Here is a 23097-nt window from a genome sequence, read left to right as displayed (position 1 = left end):
TGCTACTACACTTTCCCTCCTTTGATCACGGCTACATGGAAACAATAAATCATTACTAATTGTCGCTTAGAAAGTAGAAACAATAGACTGACACATTTCCTCATCCCATCCATGCCTCATATATTGACCAATGAAACAAAAGAATAAATAAACCATGCCTACCATGCCGCTGCCAAAGTCGCAGCTGTCGGAAAGGTGCAAATGCCTAGGATTGTGGAGACATTACCTCTGAAAACACCTAGGCATTTAATGCCTATGAAAAACAAATGTGGTTTAATTAAATCATGCCCACTATCTTCCTTTTATCAAAATTTCTCACTTACTCCTAATATAATATACCTATGTGTTAAAAATCAGTTGTCTCAGGGGAAAAGAAAACCTAATGAGAGAAATTAAATATTAAGGAATAAGATGTTGTTGGTTAGGGTTGAACTTTGGAGAGCCACAAACCATTGTAATAGCCATGATTTTTTCGGTCCCCCAAAAACCATTTTTGCCCCTGTTGAGAATCCCTGATCTAAAGGATGGATTCTACGACTGTTTGAGTGTGATGTGTCTCAAGTTAAATTTATTTTTCGAGTTAACTGAAATGACAGAAGATCTGTAGGAGAAATCTGTATTCCAAACTAAAGGGTATGCCTCCTATTGGAATAGTGAAGATACAGGAGAAATAAATATCCTAAATTACAAACTCCGGCAGAATTGCTTTTGTTAACTTTCCCCAGTCCTTATCTACTGGAAGGTGAATTAAGCCATATTAATAATTTAGTGGGAATAACAAGAGACAGGCTGAGCATATCAGAATGTGGGGACCTAAGGATCAAATTAAGTAATTTTAGCTTGAATATATACTGTACATATTATATAAAACCACCAGCCACAATTGTCTCATTAACAATTAATGTTAATGATTAAAATGGATATATAACTGACTGTGATTTTTACTGTTCTGTTACTAAACTAAAATGGCAATAATAAGCCAAATAATTTTTACTGTTTTTTGTTACTAAACTAAAGTAATCACAAACTGATTGTTATTTACTCATGTATTATAATTATTTTATATTTTTTAATAAATAAATAACTTTTATATATATATATATATATATATATATAAGTTATTTATTATATATATATTATATATATTTATATATATAAGCTACAGACTGGTTAAAGTAAGCACCCGTTAACTGGTCATTGTGATCACGTTTAGAATTGAATTTTGATTCTATTAAACGGCAATTCTAATAAGTGAAAATCAGAGAAATATTACCTACAGGCTATAAAAATTAAGATAAAAAGCACAAATTTACACCTCTTTTTATCCTTATCAATTACTAAAATTAAATGATTGTGAAAATCAGAAGAACATTATCCACCGGTTAGAAAAATAGAAATTAATTTATGCTTATGTACATAGGTTAATTAATATACATACAATACTAACTAAACATAACAGTTTGTAATCTGTTATTCAACACACTTTGCAATCTAATGTTTCTGTTCACTGACATTTTTTTTTTTTTTTGGGGGGTTGTAAAATCTAAAAACAGTAAAAAAAGATAACCTTCAATCAATAACAAAGAATACAGCATCCAGAAATTACACCTAACACGATACATGCAAGTGAGATATGGAGTAAAAAGATTCTGAACAGAGTTTTATTTTATGATTAGTACTGTAATTTTCTTCATCTTTTAAAAGGAAGCAGAAATTTTTAACAACTGAATCAAAGATTGAGATTTTAAATAGATTTTCAAAGGGAGAAAGCGGGTCTTCAATAGCAAAATTTTACTAGGTTGGAAAGTCAACCATAACAGACATTAAAAACAACAAGGAAAAAATTTTAAAGTTTGAATTGAAACTTGATTCAGACGGTGTAAAAAAAAGTAAAACTATGAGAACAGACAATGACCCATCCCTCAAAGATGCTGTTTATTTACTGTATTTGTGGTTCACACAGAGAAAAAGTTTAGGAGAACCCATATCTTTGTTATGTGAAAAGGCACTGAATTTTAACAAAAAATTAGGTGGTCCCTCAAATTTTAAAGCCAGTGTTTTTATTTCTAAACTTACTAAACCTTTTTTTTTTTTTTTTTTTTTTTTTTCAGTCTCCAGAACAGTATTTTTGATAATTTCAAAAATTCTTGAAAGTCCAAATTACCCCCAGTCCCCATTAGTTCAGATTATCGACACCCTACTATATTTCAAATGTCTTTGGAATGTCCTGTTAGAAATTCTTATTGTGAAAATGTTACCTGAAGATGGACCACTGCTGAACACCCTCATATATATTGGACAAACAGGTTGGCTGAAACACATTGATAGTAAACCTAATATGCCTGAGTGTGTAGGAAGCTTCAGTTTAATTGTGGTTACTGGCCACAGAATTATATAGTTCTTCAAGGATGCTATATCACCAGGTAGTATCAAAAGCCTTTTCAATATCTGAATTGACCAAAACCAAATGTTGTCTTCTTATAATGCACTGTGGATGTTCACCTCAGATTTAATTATTATTAATATCTAGTGTAGAGTGGTTCTTTCAAAACCATTTCAATTGCCATTCATAATATTTTTACATTCTAGAAGCCATGTGATCTGTCTATAGACCATATTTTCTAAAACTATGCTTGACCCTTTCCAGAGTACATATGTAAATTTAAGCTTTCCAAGGTTGTTTCATATATGATTCAAGTATAAAGTTTGTTACCATATAAACTGTTTTTGAAATCTTCCAGGATGTGCTACTATCTCTTATTTATGTTTCCAACTACTATGGACAGTTTTAATAGATAGCAGCGTGAAAATTGTTTTAAAAATCAAAGGAGGAGGAAGTCACAATTGCTGGACATTGTTTACTGATTGGGGTTTTAAAAAAGCCAAAATTTACATTTTGTATTCTCTGGAATTCAGATCCAAAAATTGATGAAATTGAATTAAATGATAAATAATAGATAAACTGAACATTAATGCATTAAAAAATAACAATAACTAAGAAAATTTTTTACAAGTTTTAATGGTTTCTAATGAATTTTAAAAAATCAGATTTGAATTTTGGCAATAATTTCTTTCTAATGTTGAGCAACTTAATATTCAAAAGCATTTAGGTAAAAAATTTTCATTCTTACTTTATTTTAAATTTTTTAAAAAATAAACAAAAAATGAAAGTAACATAAGAAATAAATTCAAAATCTAACTCCTCTTACGGTTTTTTAAAAATTAATCTGCAATACAAGACGTCACACTGTAGCCACTAATTACTTAGAGGAAATTATTCCAATTCTCTGAAGTTTATTAGAAAAGAAAAGGGAAAAAAAAAAGCATTTAACCAGAAATAGAAAAGAAAAAAAAAAAAAAGAAAAAGAAAAGAGAAGGAAAGAATATAAGCATTTACCTGAGTTTCGCAACAATACCCAGAAGGAAACAAGGTTCTTAAAGAACGATCTAAAAAACATAAATTAAATGATTTAAATTTGCATGCCATATAAATTATATTCTTAAAGTAAATTCTAAACAGTATCAGACTTAAAAATTATAATGTTTATAATTAGAAAAAAGATTTTTGACAGATGAAGATTTTAATTTACCTTAATTTTATATTTAATTTAGTATTTAGATGTTAATATTATTTAACATATAAAGCATTTAATTCATTAAAAATATTCTGTGTGTCAATTCTAAAATGAGTAATATACAGTTTTAAAATTTAATATAAACTAGCAGCATAAAAAGTAAAAAATGTCATAAACAATCATGAAAAAGACAGCTTCTATCGGTTTCCAATTTGGACTTAAACAAGTTTTTTAATTTTTGTTCATCTGAGAGATTTTATCCATCTGGCTCAAAGAAAGGCACCTCCATAGCCAGGTGGGCAGGAGCAGCAGTGCGTAGCACACACTTCTTGATTAGATCAGGGTTCGAGCCCGTGACCACCAAATACAGAGGATGCGGAAAGGTCAGGGAATTAACCACCGCATTATCCCCAGAGCAATATGGCCTTAGTTGCTAATGCTCCTAAAAAAAAAACCAAATGACAGAAATGAAATGACGGCTCAAAGAAGTTTAATTCTGTCTATAAAAACAGACTCGATCCAAAAATTGGAAACCTATCCTCAACATGGTTACTAAAGCCTTTGAATTGGATCTTAGAAAGGCTTTTGATACTGTTGCACATGGAAGACTGCTACACAAATTGGAGCAGTGTGACATTGGAGGCAAATTGCTGCTATGGATAAAGGGGTGGTTGAGGGGGAGAAGACAGAGAGTGGTAATCAATGGACACTGCTCATCGTGGACTAATGTTATTAGTGGAGTCCCTCAGGGTTCAGTGTTGGATCCATTAGTGTTTTCTGTATTTATAAATAATATTGATGATGGTATATCAAGCTTAATGTCCAAGTTTGCAGATGATACAAAGGTTGGCAGGGTTGTCAAGGACACTACTGACACTATGCTGCTACAACAGGATCTGGAAAGGTTGAGCAGATGGGCTGAGAGGTGGCAAATGAAGTTTAACATTGACAAATGTAAAGTACTACACATGGGAAAAAGCAACCCCAGAGCAACGTATCAACTCTGTGGTACTACACTGACAGTGGTAGAGAATGAAAGGGACTTGGGGGTGATTGTGCAGGCAGATATGAAGTTCTCTGAGCAGTGCAGACGGGCTGCAAGAGTAGCTCATGGAGTATTGTCAATGATATACAGGAATTTTTCCAGCAGGGATAAGGAGGTGATTATTCCATTGTATAAGGCAATGGTCAGGCCACACCTAGAATACTGTATACAGGTCTGGAGGCCTCATTTCAAGAAGGATGTAGAGCTGCTGGAACGAGTACAGAGAAGGGCAACAAGATTAGTGAATGGAACAAAGGGGTGCTCTTACGAAGAAAGGCTTAAATTTTGCAAATTACAGTGTCTGGAGACTAGGCACCAGCGAGGTGATCTGATAGAGGTGTATAAAGCCTTGAATGGTTTAAGCATGCTCAATGCTGATGGGATTCTTCCTCTAGCTCAGAAAAATCACCTGAGAGGGCATAAATTCAAATTGAGGAAAGACAGATGTAGGATAGACGTGCGGAAATTTGCCTTTAGCCAGCAGGTGGTTGGTTGGTGGAACAGACTGCCATCCTTTGTGGTGGAGGTTGATAGCCTAAATAAGTTTAAGGCTCAGCTGGACAGGTATTTTGAACGAACAGAGGGGTGAAGTGGAAGTGGGTTTTTTTTTTTTTTTTTTTTTTTGGCTGATGCTGCATAAGCTTGCTTTCTTGCATCAAATGCCTCTACTAATGCTAATGCTAATGCTAATTGCAAGTATAGAACTCAAATTACTGTCTTCACAGCATCTTATCAGTTTCTCAATTTGGATTCATGACAAAACCATTAATTTAGCTATTTTTTACATAGGGCATCTGTAATTGCCTGGATCAGGGCAAGTTGTTTAATACTCTCCTCCAAGATTCAGCTCAGGCTTTTGATAATTAATCATATTTTCCAAACACAAACCAAATGAATTTGGAATTCTTCCTCCTCTATTGGGATCTTGCATTATCTAACCAATGTGCTTTTGTTGTCAATGGCACCAACTCTAATTCATTCTCAACCAACTCTGCATCCTCGGGTTGTATGGGTTTTTCACCAGTTTTAAGCTGTGCATCTATTTAAGCTGTGCAGTGATGACATCACTGCACAGCTTAACTCTTTTCAAATCAAAGCTCTTTGCTAATGACTTGAAAATTGATAAAGCCATCACTTCAAGTGAGAACACTTCACTACAACATTTCATGACTTCAGTATTGTATCAATTATACAAAAACTCTTTATGTTGAATTCTGCTAAATGTAATTGTTTATTGATTTGGCACCAAAGCAATTCTTTAATATGTTCTGATTATTTCATCAATAGAAAAGTTTTGAACATGCATTTTATTATCAACTGCATTGTAAATATTTTTCTCCATGTAAGTCTCTCTGGCCATGTGACATAGAGGGTTGGTTTCCTGTTGTTCTTCCAATACAACTGCATCTTTTTGAGCAAGCTGACCAACAGCACCTGTGAGGTGATATGACTGAGATGTTTAAGGCTTGAATGGATTAATCAAACTCAATGCTGATAGGATTTTTCCTCCTGCTCAGACTACACACGAGAGGGCATAAATTAAAATTGAGTAAAGATGAATGTGCAGAATAGATGTGCGGCAGAAGTCTACCTTTAGCCAACAGGTGGTTGATTGCTGGAACAAACTTCCAGCAATAGTAATGGATAGTTTGAATAAATTCAAGGAAGAACTGGACAAACTAATGGAAAGGATGGACAAATGAAATGAGAAGGGTTTTATTTTATTTTATTTTATTATTATTTTTTTTGTTGATGCTGTATAATGTTTTATTGTAATGTTTTCTGTAAAATTTTTGTTGATGCTGTATAAACTTGCTTTCTTGTATCATTTGCCACTACTAATACTAATAAACTGATATTCATTTTGTGGGATAATTAATTAATTGAGACTATACTATTATATCATGTGTTAGATTTAAGTAATTTATTATTGAAATGACTGAAACACCTCAATGCCAAACACTTCAAAATTCTGGCTACATTTCGGGAACTCACTGTTTCGTGTCTTCAGGACTGTGGGGTTAGAACATTGGGTTTAGGTAAAATTTCCTAGAAAGTTTTATAAAATTCTATTAATAACCTAATTATGATAAATAATTAAAGTTGTAGAAATTACCGATGGGGTTACAGTTGCTTGGTTTCAACTTTCAGTTACATAATTCTTTATGGGTAATTTGATAACATTCAGCATTATTGTGAGTCATAATTACAATATATACTGTATAATGTACAATGTCCAATGTACAATAATTGAAACATTTTACAAAGACCATTAGTATATCATAAGAAATTAATTAGTTAGTTAATTATTTAATTCATACAGTTCAGTTAGAATCCTTAGAGTTATTCTCCTAAACTATTAAGTTTAAAAAGCTTACCTGTTTATGTGATACTGGAGTGGAGTTTTCTGGGAAGTAATTGGGGTGGAAGTAATTGATTTTAGTGCAGTCCATGTGATTTTTCTATGAGATGATTTTTGGGCACAAGGATATATTATGGAGGATTTTACCTCCAGGTGTTCTGGTGAAGAGGTTAAGGTAGGAGAATAAATCTATGGATTTAGTTGTTTAGGGTTGTTGGAATCTTCTTGGTGTACTATAGGGTCAAATATGGTTATCTAAATTCATTCAATGGTTTCTATTTATCAAAGAAAAATTAAGGAAACGTCAAGGGGTAATTTATAGCCTTGTTGAAAAGAAATAAAATAAAATTACAAAACAAAATCACATTCACAATGACTAAGATCATATTCAACTATAAAACTTGCCTATGAGCCTACTAGTCAAAATCTCCTTTTCAGTAAGCCCAAGCTCACGGCGCAAAACATTTGAGGGAATTCTACCAGCTGCTGCAGCTTTTTGTCTGTAGTCTACCTAACAAATGATTTTTATTGATAAATAAATTTTGGAAAAAATATATAACATAATATGCAAATCTTCTTTGTCAAGTTAACAAATAATGAACATCAAATCATGATAATTAAACTGAAATGAAACTGATGTTGCATCAAAGATGTTCAATAGCTTAAACTGTGAGAAAAACTGCTCCATCCAAAAAAGTTAATGGAATTGCTTGAAAATTTGTGTCAAACGTTTTTCTGGGAAAACTTTTCCAGAAAATGGCATATCCCAAATGAATAAGTTTAAATGGTGTCATGCAGGTTCTATGAGATAAGATGATCCATCCAGCAAATTGGTATTCAGGATGGACAAGACTCATTAACCTTAGAATGATAATATACATAAATCTGATATGTGGTTCACCAAAAAATGCATCCCATTTCTTCATAAAATGCTCAACAGTCCCCTCCCCATTCTAGGTGCTACCTTCCATCAGTTAGTAACTTAACCAGTCATTTTGCCATTGCAGTCTATGATTCACAAATTGCAGTCAGAAAGGTACTATACTTATTTTAGATGATATCTTTTCAAGGATATCATGTTTTAAAATTCATGTTAATAGCTTCACAAGGAACTGTGGTAGCAACAACAAACTAAAAAAAATCGAGGCTGAGCCTGGACTGGAAGTTAGTTAGCTATTGAAAATGCACTGGTAGTCAAAGTTCCATCTCAGAATTTTCCAGCAGCAGGCTGACATTGGTAGAATAAGTTTATGGCAATTTAAAACCATTAGAATTGCTTTATGCATATACCCATAAGTGAGAACATCAGAAAAAACTCTGCCCAGAATATTAATATTTTATGCCAATATTTTTAACATTAATGATAAAAAATTAATATTATCATAATATGTACATTGCATATTTTTAAATAAAAGATCATTTTGAAACATCTTTTGAACTTTTTCACAGCTGATGTGCAAGTTCTAGAGCATCCAGAAAAACATAGAGGAACATGTAAGGACCACATTAATCTACTAGAAGGCTGCAGCTGACAGATTGATCTTCTTCTCTGAAAAGGATTAAAAATTATGTTTATTTATTTAGACTCAAAAAGCACCATTAATAGACAAGTTGCAAAGGCAGTATTGCATGAGATGTGGGAGTGTAAATGCAGTAACATGCTTCAATTAAATATTTCTGACTCTTTATCAACAAATGCAGATCCTTTCTAAATAATAAGTATAGCTATTTTGCCATATCTTGTATTTCTCCCAGTCTACTCGCTATAACTTCCAATGTTTGGTTCAAAGGAATTTAAGTAGCCCAATTATCACTGGATAATGACCATTAGACTTCAGATTACATATATGCATACACAAATATGCACATATATATTTGTATATGCATATGTGCATATATAAAAATGCATATTGTGGAAAATGGTAATCATTTGTGCATATAAATGCATATAGCACAAATATTACAAGCAATACTGCATATTCCTAACTTGATCATTTTTTTCAAATGCTGATCTCGGAACTAGATGTCAAGTTATTGTACTGCAATTAAATTAGCGTGGGAAAATATTTCTTTCTCAATAAACATCTCTGATACCAACTCCTCATTTGTATCTTTTCTGTTTACATGCATTTCTTCTAGAGTATTTAAAGAAGTAACTGGTAGTTCTTCATTAACAGGTAGATCTAGTGGAAATGCATTACTGGTTCAAAGGATAGAAATTGGAATATTTATCCCTTTGTTCTTTTTTGAATAATTTGTGGTTAGAAAAAAGATATGATGAGTACATGATGTGAAAGAGTCATCCTACTGAAAATTATGTGGTTATAATTTTAATCACGACAAGTTGTGTTCACCTCGTTTCTGCTGTGTTTTTTGCATGTCAAAACTAGAGGGATGGTGATGTGGTAGTCATAAGTATATGCTTTTTGCTATACTTGAAATACAGAAATAGCCTACAAAACACAGTGATTGCTGCTTATAGTGGATATAGCAAAATTTAAAAAGTCTACAGATCGAAAAGCTGTAACATATCTCAACATACTATCCTCTACTGCTCCAGTGTCACACAGACCTGCCAATTTCCTTGCAAAGGCTTCAGAACTGGATGATGAGTCTGGTGAACAGGATAACTGGAATTACACCTCTTCAAGTAAAGCCTCATATTTCCCTTAACCAGCAAGAATTGGATGACTTAGTGAGAAACTGTGTTTAACCAAATCCAATGCAGATTTCCTGACACCTTGTTTAACATATTTGCTGCCTTTATGCATATAAGTGTAAACAGCACTAGGAGTGATATGCCACAATGCATATCTGAGTTAAAAATGCAGCTAAGCGGTGTGATGTAATGTAAACAAACGGTCATACTTAAGTGGTCAGCCAACGAGTGCCGTAAATGTAAAGGTACAAGAAAATAACAACTACTCAGTACTAGCACACTGGTTGATGCTTTATAGACTTGGCACACAGTTTTATTTGTTCTTTTCTTGTGTCGATATTAGTTTACATAGATGAATAATCTTTTTATAAAATTTTAAGATTTGTTCCGATTTACAGCTCAACACAAAATAGTGTTTGCTTTTAGCAATGAATTCCAAACTTTTAATTTTCCACCATTATGAATGAATGGCTAAGGTAGAGAAAGCCTGCGCGAAAAGCATGCAAACGTTCGATGAAATTTACTGATAAAAGTACTTTACCGTAACGGCATTTGTATTGTTGCTCGCTCGGTAAACAGACGGTGGGTGTTATCGGTCTGGAGTAGAAGTTGAATCCCATGGGAGCTTGAAACCCTCCTGAAGTTGGGGGGGGTAACCTGACCTTTTTTCTTTAGAATCACTAATTGAATTAATTAATTGAATCACAAACAGAGTCATATTGGAAGTTCTGGCATCATAAAAAATGTTCGTAACCTAGTTTCACCGGTAAACTTTTTCGAAGTTTGCCGTGCTTCTCGTGTGGGCTTCCTTTGCCTTTTTTTTTCTTAATAAACAATTTATCCACTAGTCTACCAGTAATTCTAAAGAAAAAAGGTCAGGTTACCCCCTCCATCTTCGGGGTGCCTCCGTAGCCAGGTGGGAAGGAGCAGCAGTGCCTAGCACACGCTTCTTGATTAGACCGGGGTTCGAGCCCGTCACCACCAAATACGGAGGGTGCAGAAAGGTCAGGGAATGACCACCGCATATTCCCGGAGTAATATGGGCTTAGTTGCTGATGTTCCTAAAAACCAAATAACAACAACAAGACATTTCACCATTTTTGGTGATGCTGCTGCATTTTCCAGGCATCATTGTATGATGAAAGGGGAAAGCTTGCTAACAGGTTGTGCCGACAGAGAATGGATAATCAGGAAAATGCGATTTCTGTCTGCCAGCGTCTTTTTTCATTCTCTTTGAGGTACGGAAGTCATGATCCATTTCAAGGTTTTTACATTGAGTGCTCTTGGGCTCTAGCTGTGGAAATTCATTGGTTTCCATTTCTGCTCCTTTTATTCCTGAGGGTTGGTTTATCCACCAGGTTACTGGCCCTGCCACGTGGAGGTAGAAGCGGTGCCACCAGTGACCAAGTGATAAGAAGTTAGTGGTTAGTGTGTTAGAGAAGTTAGTTATATATATATATACAAAAGAAAGGTATTTTCCTTTCTTGTAGAAGGTTCCTTCTTTATTTAAAAAGAGTCAGAAAATAAATAAATTTGAAAGTAAAGGCTTTAGAAATCTCTTTAACCACTTCTTTATAGAAAAAATGCTTCAAAATTCTCTTTGGAAATTGCTAGATCACTCACTTGGCACTCGAGGCCCTTCAGTCAGGGTCCCCTATGATACCTAGTTTCCATGTTTTGCATTCTGCGCCTTTAAGCCATTCTTCATATGGATATTGATTAGAACTTTTCACCAATTTAGTCACCCTTTTTTGAACCGTTTCTAGTAGTTCTGTGTCTTTTCAAGTATTACTTCCAAAAGTGAATACAATATTCTGAATGTGGTCTTACCACTGCATTACACAGAGAATTTCTCATTTGCTTATTTGCAGAGGTCCTATAAATCCTAGACAAAATACCATATGCTTTCCTGGGTACCTGTTTGCACCACATGAAAATTTCATATAGGATTATATGAATTTAACTGTAACCTAATTGACAATTTTCTAACTTCATTTTCACCAAATGCCAACAATTCAAGTTTAGAAGGATTAATACCTTTGTTGTCCTCATTTTCCTTCTCTCGTCATCGGTATTGTCACTAGTTCTTAAATTTGAATTTTTTCTTTTCTTTGTTTTGAAACTGTCCAAAATGACAGTGTCATTCGGATATTCAGGTACTGTGACCATGTAAACAGAGATAGGAAAAATTTACGAAAAAATGGGGAGAACATACTTCTGCAAAACAACAGATGATTATTTCTTGGGGTAAAAGAAAATCACTTTTCTAATTCTCGAACGGGGCGCTTACAGTTGATTCACAAAGGTGTCTAACCTACGGCCCGCGAGGAAAGTGAACTAAAACAGAATTTTAAATTTTGTTAATTATCAAAAAAAAATTTCTCATTAAATGTTTTGTTCAGTAAATGTAACTGTGTATTGTACTTAATAAAATTTTTGAATATTTTCAATTTTACTTTTACATGCAACAAAATACGGAAAATGTAACACACTAAAGAAATCTAACTTTGAATTTTTTTGAATATGGCCCCTGTAAGGGAAAAGGTTGGACACCACTGCAGTAGAAAGTGGGCCAAAGCCTATTGGGAATACACCTTAATCTTCTCACTCTTGACTAGCGTGACTCCTCCGTATGTGGGACAGGTGGTCGAATAGGTTTTACTGCGTACCACTAAGTTATAGAATGCTTTAGCTCTCTTAATTCGTGCAGCAGTACTAATTGCCTGAAAGCCAGAAATGCAAACAGCGTGTACCGAGTTAATTCTCGCCTAATCTGTTCGCTATATGAAAATTTTCTCACTCAACGGAAAGTATTTTAAATGTAACTTCCAAGGGGAATTCAAAATAATTTGTTACAATAAAAGGACTTCGTTAAACAGAGGTCCGACTGAGTAATTTAGAATTATAAAAATGGTTATACAGTTTTATATAGAAAATATCTTAACAATAGACAATAAAAAATGCAAATAGTTAAATATAATTTTAAGCTTATTTGAATAGTAGGTAAACATGTGAAAAAAATTTACGGAATATTACAAATTTCCAAGTGCACTGCATCCAAATGTCACACGTCACTGGTAAAGGTGCCGGTAGGCTCAACCATTCCAAAAAAAGAACTGGGTAGCAGTAACCCCAAAGTAACATACCAATTGGGTGGTACTACATCCGGATAGTGGAGAATGAAAAGGACCTGGGAGTAATTGTGCAGTCAGATATGAAGTTTTCTGAGCGGTGCAAAAAGGCTGCAAGAGTAACTCATGATGTCTTGTCAATGATATATAGGAATTTTGCTAGCAGGGGTTAAGTGGTGATTGTCCCTTTGTATAAGGCAATGGTTAGGCCACACCTTTGAGTACTGTATACAGGTCTGGAGGCCTCATTTTAGGAAAGATGTAGAGCTGCTGGAATGAGTACAGAGAAGGGCAACGAGATTGGTGAGTGGAGCAAAGGGTTGATGTTACCAAGAAAGGCTTAAGTTCTGCAAATTGCAGCTTATGGAGACTAGGCACCTGCAAGGTTATTTGTTGTCATTTGGTTTTTAGGAGCATTAGCAACTAAGGCCATATTGCTCCGAGGATATGCGGTGGTCATTCCCGGACCTTTTTGCATCCTCTGTACTTGGTGGTCACGGGCTCGAACCCCGGTCTAATCAAGAAGCGTGTGCTACGAACTGATGCTCCTGCCCACCTGACTATGGAGGCGTCCACCTGCAAGGTGATCTAATTGAGGTGTATAAGGCCTTGAATGGATTGAACAAGCTCAATTCATATGGAATTCTTCCTCTTGCTCAGATTACTCACCTGAGGGGGCATAAATTCAAATTAAGGAAAGACAATTGTAGAATAGATGTACAGAAATTCAACTTTAGCTAGCAGGTGGTTGATAGTTGGAACAAACTTCCATCTGCTGCTGTTGTTGTTATTATATGTTTTTTAGGAGCATTAGCAATTAAGGCCACATTGCTCTGGGGATATGAGGTGGTCATTCCCTGACCTTTCTGCATCGTCCACATTTGGTGGTTATGGGCTCGAACCCCAGTTCAATCAAGAAGCATGTGCTACGCACTGCTGCTCCTGCCCAGCTGGCTACAGAAGCCATCTGTTGTAGTGGAGGTCAGAAACTTAAATAAGTTCAAGGCAGAACTAGACAAGCATTTGGAGTGAATGGATGGATGAAATGGGAAGGGTTTTTTTGTTTTGGATGATGCTATATAAGCTTGCTTTCTTGCATCATATGCCTCTACTAATGCTAATTACCAAATTCAGTTCTTAACATTTGGAAAGGGAGCATAAATGTGTCTCATTCTTCCTGTGCTTCACACAAAACTTGACACACTTTGTTCTACTTTCACATCCATTATGATTGTGAGCCGAAGACACACACACACACACACACACCTCATTACTGGTTAGGTGGACCTAGAAATGGATTGAAATAGTAACCTAGTGAAATCTCTCCCATCACCCCAAATAAGCTAAATCATCATCTTAGCCATCTATCTTCACTGCTTCATTTGTAATAAACAATCTTAGAACATTTTTTGCATGACAGATGAGATGGCCAGAACTACATTTTGTTTACATTGTTCTGGAAGCAAAATGTAGTTCTGACTACTTCAAGCTCTCATTTAAGCAAAATGATAGTGCTGCAGTGGGTGATGGTTAACCTAATATTACCTAGTGCCACAACAACCTAATATTATCTAGTGCCACATAGGCTCAGCCATTTCTTTGTGTGGTGTTGACAGCACACCAGCTTATGTTGATTCACACCATGGTAGTCACCTCCAGTACACTAAGCAGTCATAATATTTTTAGACCTTGCATATAGGATATCCCTAGAATTACTAATAGCCCTGTCAGTGTGAAGGCATAAGTAGAGGATCTGGTTGTCAAAAAATGACTGGAATTAATCAAGTTTGAAACACTTAACTCCATCTACCTTTTAGCATTTCAGGTGAACCTTATCATGAAAGGTTTGTGACAAACCTCTGAGATCAACTGTATGCAAGTTATCATCCAATTTATTTAAACTATCTACAGAAATGACATACACACTCTTTAACTACAAAATTTTGATTGGAGAGAAGTAACCTCTTAAAAAAAGAGGTTAGTTCTAGTTCTTTCCACGATACAAGTAAAAGGGAAAAGGTTAACAGGGAAAGTTTTTGAATTTGGCATAACATTGGGCATAACAGTACAGTGAGCAACAATGGCACTGTTTCTTAAGCATTCTAAAGTCCCTAAACTTATGCCATTCTATGTTATGGCATAAGTTTAGGGACCCCTAATTCATATCTTAGTGCATTCTAGAGCACAAATATGATTGTTTTTTCATATGTTTCATTTTGAGATACCACAGCTAATTGCTATTAATGAGAGAGAGAGAGAGAGAGAGAGAGAGAGAGAGAGAGAGAGAGAAATATTGCTGAGCTCTCTCTCAATTAAATAATAATTAAAAAGAGAGAGAGTTCAGCAAAACTAATGAAAACATTTTCTTTTTCATTCAAATAGGTTACTTGTTAAGTGAAATAACTATAACCTGTAAATTTACCATGTACCAATTTTAAATTGGAATGATTTCCTATTTTGTGTGATCTCAGAGAGCTAAATAGAAGACAGTGACATTCTTTTAAAGTAATTTTATCCATCCTTAAAAAACATAATAAAAGAAGTGAAATGTTAATATCACTGACTTTTTTTCCTTTTCACCTCACTTTAATTCGCACTCCTACAACCAAGTTCTATTAAGTTTTTTTTTTATTTTCTTTTCTAGTGTTTCTATGTAATTTTAAATGCATCCATCTAAGTGAATTTCAATTCTGACATTGCATTTCTGTCCTCTTCTGGTAATAATGTCACTTCAATTTCAGTTCAGGTAACATTCAGCAATTATATAGTATTATATAACACACACACACACACACACACACACACACACACACACACACACACACACACACACACACACACACACACACACACACTTCAACAAGTTATTTAAAGTAACTTTTAGAGATTATCAAAATGTATTTGGATAATATATGGGGCCACATTAACATAAAAGACAATTTACTATTTTAATAGTGAATAAATCAACTGTTACCCAGCATTAGGCATGGCAATTACAACTTTCATCATAGCACTAACCTATCATGTGATTTAGGCTTATTTTTCATTGACTTTTTACATATAAAATTTAATATATAAAATAATAAATATAAAATGTAATATATAAATAATTATAAATTTAAATTGTGCTCTCTTCAAGTAAATTACATTAAATCTTTTCAAATTTAAACTTAAATTTAAACATCGTATGACCTTAACAATAATTTCAACAATGTAAGTTTCAACAATGTCACAGTTCAGTGAAGACAACTGGCTGTACCAGTCTCCCAATCTATCAGTTTCAGATTTCAGAAACAGGTTTAAAAATAGACAGAAATTGGTGAAATTTTTATAAAAATAAATCACAACAAATGGATTCTTTTAAAGAGAACACTCAAAATGCAATTGATGATATAAGCTAAATGTCTGAAGCAGTAATTCAAAGTACTGTTCTCCAATAGAGGCAGCACAAAAAATTCCAGTTACAATCATCCCGAAAACACACTGTGAGTCCTCAATTACCTGAGATGAATGAGACCAAGAGTGTCTCAGATGAGTAAAATCTCAGATAACAAAAACTCAGCTTTTTAGCCTTTTTTTTTTTTTTTTAGGAGTTTGGATTCATTTATTACTGTATGGCATCTCTTTAATAAATATTTTAATTAAATTTTTTATTAAAAAATGCAATACAGTAGTATGTGTAAAATGTAAAGTACACGTAGCATGCACTTAACATATTTGTAATTTTAATTTCTTGTGATATTTAATAAATCTGTTCAACAAAACTAATCTAACTGTACTGGTTGATATCCATTGTTATGCTTCCAAAAAGAGAGTTTTACAAGATGTTAAGTTGGCCATTGCCAATTACAAGTTTGAGCACATCTTAACTCTGGAAATGGAACGTCAGAATCGATAAGAACTATTCTATAATATTAAAACATGTACTGGATAAGCCCCTGACAAAAAATATTTTTGGTTTTGTTCCCAAATATTAGTATTTCAGTTGTTAATATTTTGTTAATAGTTGTTAACAACATTTCAGTTGTTAATAATTCAAGCTCTGGTTAAGAATGACAGGCATAATCAGCATATATGCTATTGTTTAAAAAAATTCCAAGTCTGATGCCGGCAACTTGTGCAAATTCTGATTTCCAGTTTAGTCATGCATTCTTTTCACAATTCATAATGCAGTGTTGCTGTCTTCTTTCTTTATTTTTATTTTTTTTTTAATTTAGCCAGCCAGCTCAATTAATTAAATAATATGTAATATGTAACTGATCTTCACATGTGTAAATTTCTGTGAAAGTTACATGGTTATAATTTTATCATGTCATTAAAAAGAAATTTGGGTTCTTCACCTTACAGCTTCTAGCACAAAGTACTGCACAGTATACATCATATCTAAGCCTAATTACAAAAAAACTTATTCTGATGATCTGTGGAATTTAGGCTGACTCGTGCATAATGGCATCATTTCTTGTGTACATAAGTGCAACACTTGACAGCTTAAAGTCTATTGCTGGAGAGAGAGACTAGTGACCACAGGATGGAAACTGAATGCAGAGATGCATACAGTTTTCTTATAATTCAGGTATCTGCATCAAAATATAACCCTACAACTTTTACTATTTTTTTTTTTGTGTAGGGCAAATGTGTTCCAATATTAGGAATACTGACTAAAAGGTACATGTAGGTATAGGTATGTCTAAAAACGTACATATTATCTTATGTGTTTCAGTGAAAGTTCTTCCATACACTGCATGGTTACAATTGATTACATCATTCACAGGTTAACATATGTTCAGTAAGAGAAAGTGATGAGTGATTCCAAACTCTTAAACCAGCTGCCATGAACCTAAGTTTTACATAAATAGTGGATTCATATTATTGATGATGAAAATTATATTAACAATTTAGGTCAACTTGTGGATGCTGATCTTGTCTCTAAGTTAATCTTGTCGCTCATCTGAAGTAGTCTGGGTTTGAATCCCATCGCAGACTGGAGGAACTTCTAGTGGTTTTTTCGATCAGAACTGTAGTTAGCTGATTTCAGGTGAAGATGTGGGTGAAGTTACACAAGGTGCCAGTAACTATAAGGGTGAGGAAAGTAGAAAAAGAAGAGTAGTAGATTAGTGAAAGGTGAAAGAATGTTAATATCCTAGAGGCTACGATGAATTAAGTAAATTAATGACTGAATTGCCAAGCCAATATAAAGTGGGGGAACTGTAAAGTAAAATTAGTACAACAAAATATAGTACTAATAAAATGCAAATAAAAATAAAATGAAAATGGTATAGCTGTCGTCGGGGGGGGGAGAGAACATTTTTAGTAAATGGTCTAATATAGGTAATGCAAAAATGTTTGATCTGATGTCAGCTGAAATAAATAATGATACATGATCAGGTATTTTATCAGGGGACAACACCTGACCATGTATCAGGAACTGTGTTTCTTACTTGTCCATAGTAGTAGAAGAAAGGTAAAAGGCCAAAAATGAATGAAAATGAAATTAGCACTTTCTAATACAGCATGGACAAGGTAGTCCCAATGTAGTGTAATTTATTTAGGTAAAAATAAGTATCGAGTTGGGATAAAAATGGTTAATATCAATATGTTTAATATAAATATGTGGAATTTAGTGTAGGATTTAATTTTGTATAGATAAGAAATCAACGAATTTGGAACAAGCAAATAGTATAAGGGTGAGATATTAAATTGAGGATTGGGAAGGGACAAAAGGAGTATTTTAAATCAATAAAGACAAAATTCGTCTTTATTTATTCTCCCCCCCATATCTGATGACAGCTATACCATTTTATTTTATTTTTATTTGCATTTTATTAGTATAGTCAGTCCTCTTATAGCATAATAGTTGTGTTCCTAGAAACCTTCGTGCAATATGAACAGGCCCTATGAGAAAAATTGGGTTAGGTGCCGACCACCCAAGACTGAACACACATTTGTAACCAAAACATTACCAAACACAATAAATAATCGTAATAAAATAGTTACGTATTTTATTATGACTATTACGTAATAAAATGTTGCTAATGCTTTTGCTTCTATCGTAAGAAAACTTGTTTTTTGTTTGATTTTCTATCCAAACAGATGACAGCGGTTCCATCTCTTCCAATTCTTGTGTCTTAATCTAATGGATTTTAATTACACTTTGAGTTGTTCCTGCTATGAAAGTTGTTTTTATTTTCTCTGCATTCTTTGTAATTCTCGGCGTTGCCTCATTTAGGTCTGTAGCACTTGCAATATCACATGGTCTTTCATTTCGCTCAAAACGTTTCACAATTTCATATTTTTTTTTTCTATCGGCAGAGGCAGACTGGCCATAAGCCTTACCGGGGAAACCCCGGTTGGCCGGAGGCCGGTGTGATTTTGGCCATAAACGCTAGTATGAGGCCACTATAAATTTTCCCAGGTAAGAATTTTTGACCCAGTCCGCCTCTGTTTATCGATATTGCTTTTCTTTTTCTCTCTCTGAATCTGTAGTGTCTTCACCAGGATGCTTCCTTTTCACACCTTTTAAGTATTTTACTCATTTTTAGGGAATAAAGCATAATTACAAAACAAGGAGGCATGCTTGATACACATAAACAAAGCTGCGCGCGTGTAGCAACTGAATAAACAATACCGTAAAGGCAGAGATACACTATTAACACCTCACATGTTACTAAAGCACGTTTCTAGGGTTTACTACCATAAAACAATAAAAACAATTTCCAGTTGCGTTTCTGCTAGTGAAATCTGTTATAAACTGGTAGTAAACTCGATCTAATTGCATTTGCGATAATACCGATAGCTGGAATTGTATGGGTTTTTACTTTATTATGGTGAAATGTGTTTCCTCTTCACTGATATAAGAAACATAAATACATTTTCAGAATCTTCTCTTCATTCCTATCGTGTTGCGTTCGGTTGGGGTGATTCTGCGTTTGACTGCCATTTCTTGTAAACACATAGGCGAATCGTGCATAAGCAAATTCAGTTCATGTTATATAAGATATCATTCCCCTATTTATAAATCGTGTATGATTGAATTCGTGTAATGTAAACACGTGTTATACGAGGACTGACTGTACTGTATTTTGTTGTACTAATTTTACTTCACAGTTTCCCTGCTTTATATTGGCTTGGCAATCCAGCCCATAATTTACTTAATTCATCATAACCTCTAGGATATTAACATTCTTTCACCTTTCAGAAATCTACTACTCTTCTTTTTCTACTTTCGTCACCTGCATAGTTACTGGCACCTTGTGTAACTTTCACATCCATTTATGCATACTTAATTTAATTTAATATTAATGCGACTTATATATATATATCCACACTTAAATTTCATCATAATAAAAAATACCATGATTAATTATTACAAAAAAAATTTCTCCTCCTTCAATGATTTCTTTTAATGTTTTAACCCCTCTCAATTACATTTGTTAATTGTTTTTAGCCAAATTTCCTTTACAACAAAAAAATTTCTTAGTTTCACACAATCCTTCTTTGTCATTCACATGATCACCAAGATTACTGTGATGACAAGGTTCTTACCCATTTCTATCATCTCTCTCTCTCTCTCTCTCTCTCTCTTTCAACAGTATTATAAATTTATTACCTCTTAAAATAGTTGGGCAGGTTCTTAACCTCATCATTTGTTCAATCACCTCTCTCTCTCTTTCTTTCTTTATATTCATCCTTCTTCCCTTTTTTTTTTTTTAAGAAATTATTCTTAATTTTCCCTTCCTTCAACTTCTTCCCTTTTTTATTTTCCCCTTTCTAAGATTGGTTTAGGTGGCCATGCTATCACTATCCCTTTCCAGCTCTAATATAACACTTAAAATCTATTCTTTAGTTCCTATAATCCTTATAGTCTCTAGACCTAGTCCACCTCACCAGTCCTATTCATTAGCAGTATAAATAGGTTAATGTAAATTTGGTCTGGCACTTACTTTCTTCTTCCTCCTTTTCCTAAGAATCCTCATATTCCTATGAGGATTCCCAGCTCCTAGCTCACCCCTGCACTGTCCTCCTTCCTGCTTCCCTTTCCTTCTGTACCTCGAACACCGGGGGAGGGCATGTCTCTAGGCACGTCTCTAGTCTGGACACAGCTTCCGCACTCTATAGTCCATACCACAAAATCTCCACTGCTTTGTCGAAGTCCTGTTACTCTCCAGTTCTCTCCTTGATAACAACAGATCCACGATGTAATCATTCTGGGCTTCTCCTTGACTATTCAGGTTCCTTGGCATTTCCTGGTTTTCCTTTCCTAAGGATAGCACTACTCACACAAAGAGAAAAAGAAACGCTCCCTTTCTTCTACATGACCATCTTTCCTTCACTCACTTCAAGTTCATCTTTCTCACGTACTTCAACTTCCTCACCACTCACAGTTGGCGCCTCCGTAGCCAGGTGGGAAGGAGCAGCAGTGCGTAGCACACTCTTCTTGATTAGACCGGGGTTCGAGCCCGTCACCACCAAATACGGAGGATGCGGAAAGGTCAGGGAATGACCACCGCATCTCCCGGAGCAATATGGCCTTAGTTGCTAATGCTCCTAAAAACCAAACAACAACCACTCACAGTTCTTTTTTTTTTTTTTTTTTTTACCTCAACTTCTTCCCTCTGCTCACATTCTACTCACCCATCTGCTCACTTTCTACTCTCTCTTTTCTCCCCTCATGTTCTCTCTTTTTTCATCTCACCACTTCTATTATATTCCCCTTTCCTTCTGACCAATCATTATTAATTCAAAACAGTCCCTTTCTTTCTCATTTGCCAATTCCTCCTCTTTGTCTAGGCCATACCTCTTGTGGCTGAGCCTCCCTTTCACAGGAATTTTTTGTTTGTCTTATTTCAATAATATGGCCATCTGGGATCTCTCTCTCTCTCTCTCTCAGTGGTCCTCACTAGCAAATTTCCTTTTTTTTTTTTTTTACCTCAACTTCTTCCCTCTGCTCACATTCTATTCACCCATCTACTCACTTTGTTTCGCTTTCCGCAAAAATACCTCTCCTGCCATTCCATATATCACATAATTTCGGTCCCTTATTTCTTCCTACAATCCATACTGAAATACTATCCAATAGTTTCAAACTGGTTCCTCTGCACATCCATAGCATCCCTCTCCCTTCCTTATTTATTTTGTTTAGGTTCCACACCTTCCTTTCCCACGGGAGCCCCTTAGCAGTCCGCCGAAATCCCTGACTACTACATATCTATCCTTCCCACTATTTTCATATCCTAAATATCAGAAATTTTTATATTCCCTATCTTGAATAAAATTTATCTCTACATTTGTAAGATCGGGTATCTTACAAAGGGAAAGGGTTCCCCTCATGAGCTATTTCAGGTTTTTCAGCCTGCACATTGACCAATGAACACATTTCTACAGATATAATACACAATGGTTCAAATGCCCAAAAGTTGCTGATACTAAAACATCAGAGGGAGGGAGGGAGAGAGAGAGAGACTGAATGCAGAGTTGAATATAATTTTAAAATTATTTCAATGTCTACACCGAAATATGGCCCTGAGACCTTTACTATTTTGCAAGAAAATTATGTTTCCATAACACCTGTTTACAGTGATCAAATCCGTAAATGACATACATTATACAGGGAATTTTAAAATATGAATATAAAAGCGGTGAAATACCACCACTTTGCTTATTGGAGGCTTGAAGTGGTGAAACCCATGTTTAGTCTCTGGAGCAAAGTTTCCGGCATCCCCCCCCCATACTTCTTCAACCCATGCACGGTACTAAGTACTATAGGTTTCGATACCTTTCGTGTTTGGGGTTTTCATAAAAAAAAAAAAAAAAAAAAAAAAGCACTTACTCCTGCATTGATTTGAAAATTGCATTTATTTCATTTAAATGATTACAAGAGTAAACTTATTCACCGACGGACATTCTGCAGAATATTTCTCATCTACTTTCTCAGGTCAATTGTAAATAGCAAATCAACTGCTTTAGCTGAGAAATCATGCATTCTTCTTTTTTTAAATTTCAAATTTTTGATAATTATTTTATAGTAGATCAGGTTATCCAAAACTAATTTAATAAAGACAAAATAAAACTATGCAAAATAAAGTGACAGAAAATGATTTTGGAGTGGCAACTGTAAGGGGTGTAACATGAATGCTAAACACAAAAAAGTGCCAAGGCCACACTACATCTCAAAGATGTTTTCAATCAATTACTCTGTGAAAGCCATAAAATTTCACTTTAAAAACCATTCTAGTAAAACTACAGCTATATTTGGGAAGGTAGAGAAAGTTAACCATTGATCTTGGTTCAAAATTTTTGTGCACCTGACAAGTGTAACATGAGCATGG

The 23097-nt window shown here is 34.5% G+C and overlaps 1 protein-coding gene across 1 annotated transcript in view; it reads right to left on the bottom strand.

Moving 5' to 3' along the window:
- Window positions 1–23097, bottom strand: part of PNPase (polyribonucleotide nucleotidyltransferase 1) — a 389999-nt gene that overhangs the window by 349976 nt on the left and 16926 nt on the right. Inside the window, exons 3-4 of the mRNA XM_090380364.1 lie at window positions 7388–7493; window positions 3398–3447 (exon numbers count right to left, since the gene is read on the bottom strand). Coding sequence (XP_090236490.1) covers window positions 3398–3447; window positions 7388–7493 — 156 coding nt within the window. The remainder of the gene's footprint in view (window positions 1–3397; window positions 3448–7387; window positions 7494–23097) is intronic.

The sequence above is a fragment of the Mastigoproctus giganteus genome, chromosome 8, assembly GCF_048544385.1.
Source record: "Mastigoproctus giganteus isolate SK-2022 chromosome 8, ASM4854438v1, whole genome shotgun sequence".
Taxonomy (NCBI): Eukaryota; Metazoa; Arthropoda; class Arachnida; order Uropygi; family Thelyphonidae; genus Mastigoproctus; species Mastigoproctus giganteus.
This window is presented reverse-complemented; position numbering and strand designations above follow the sequence as displayed.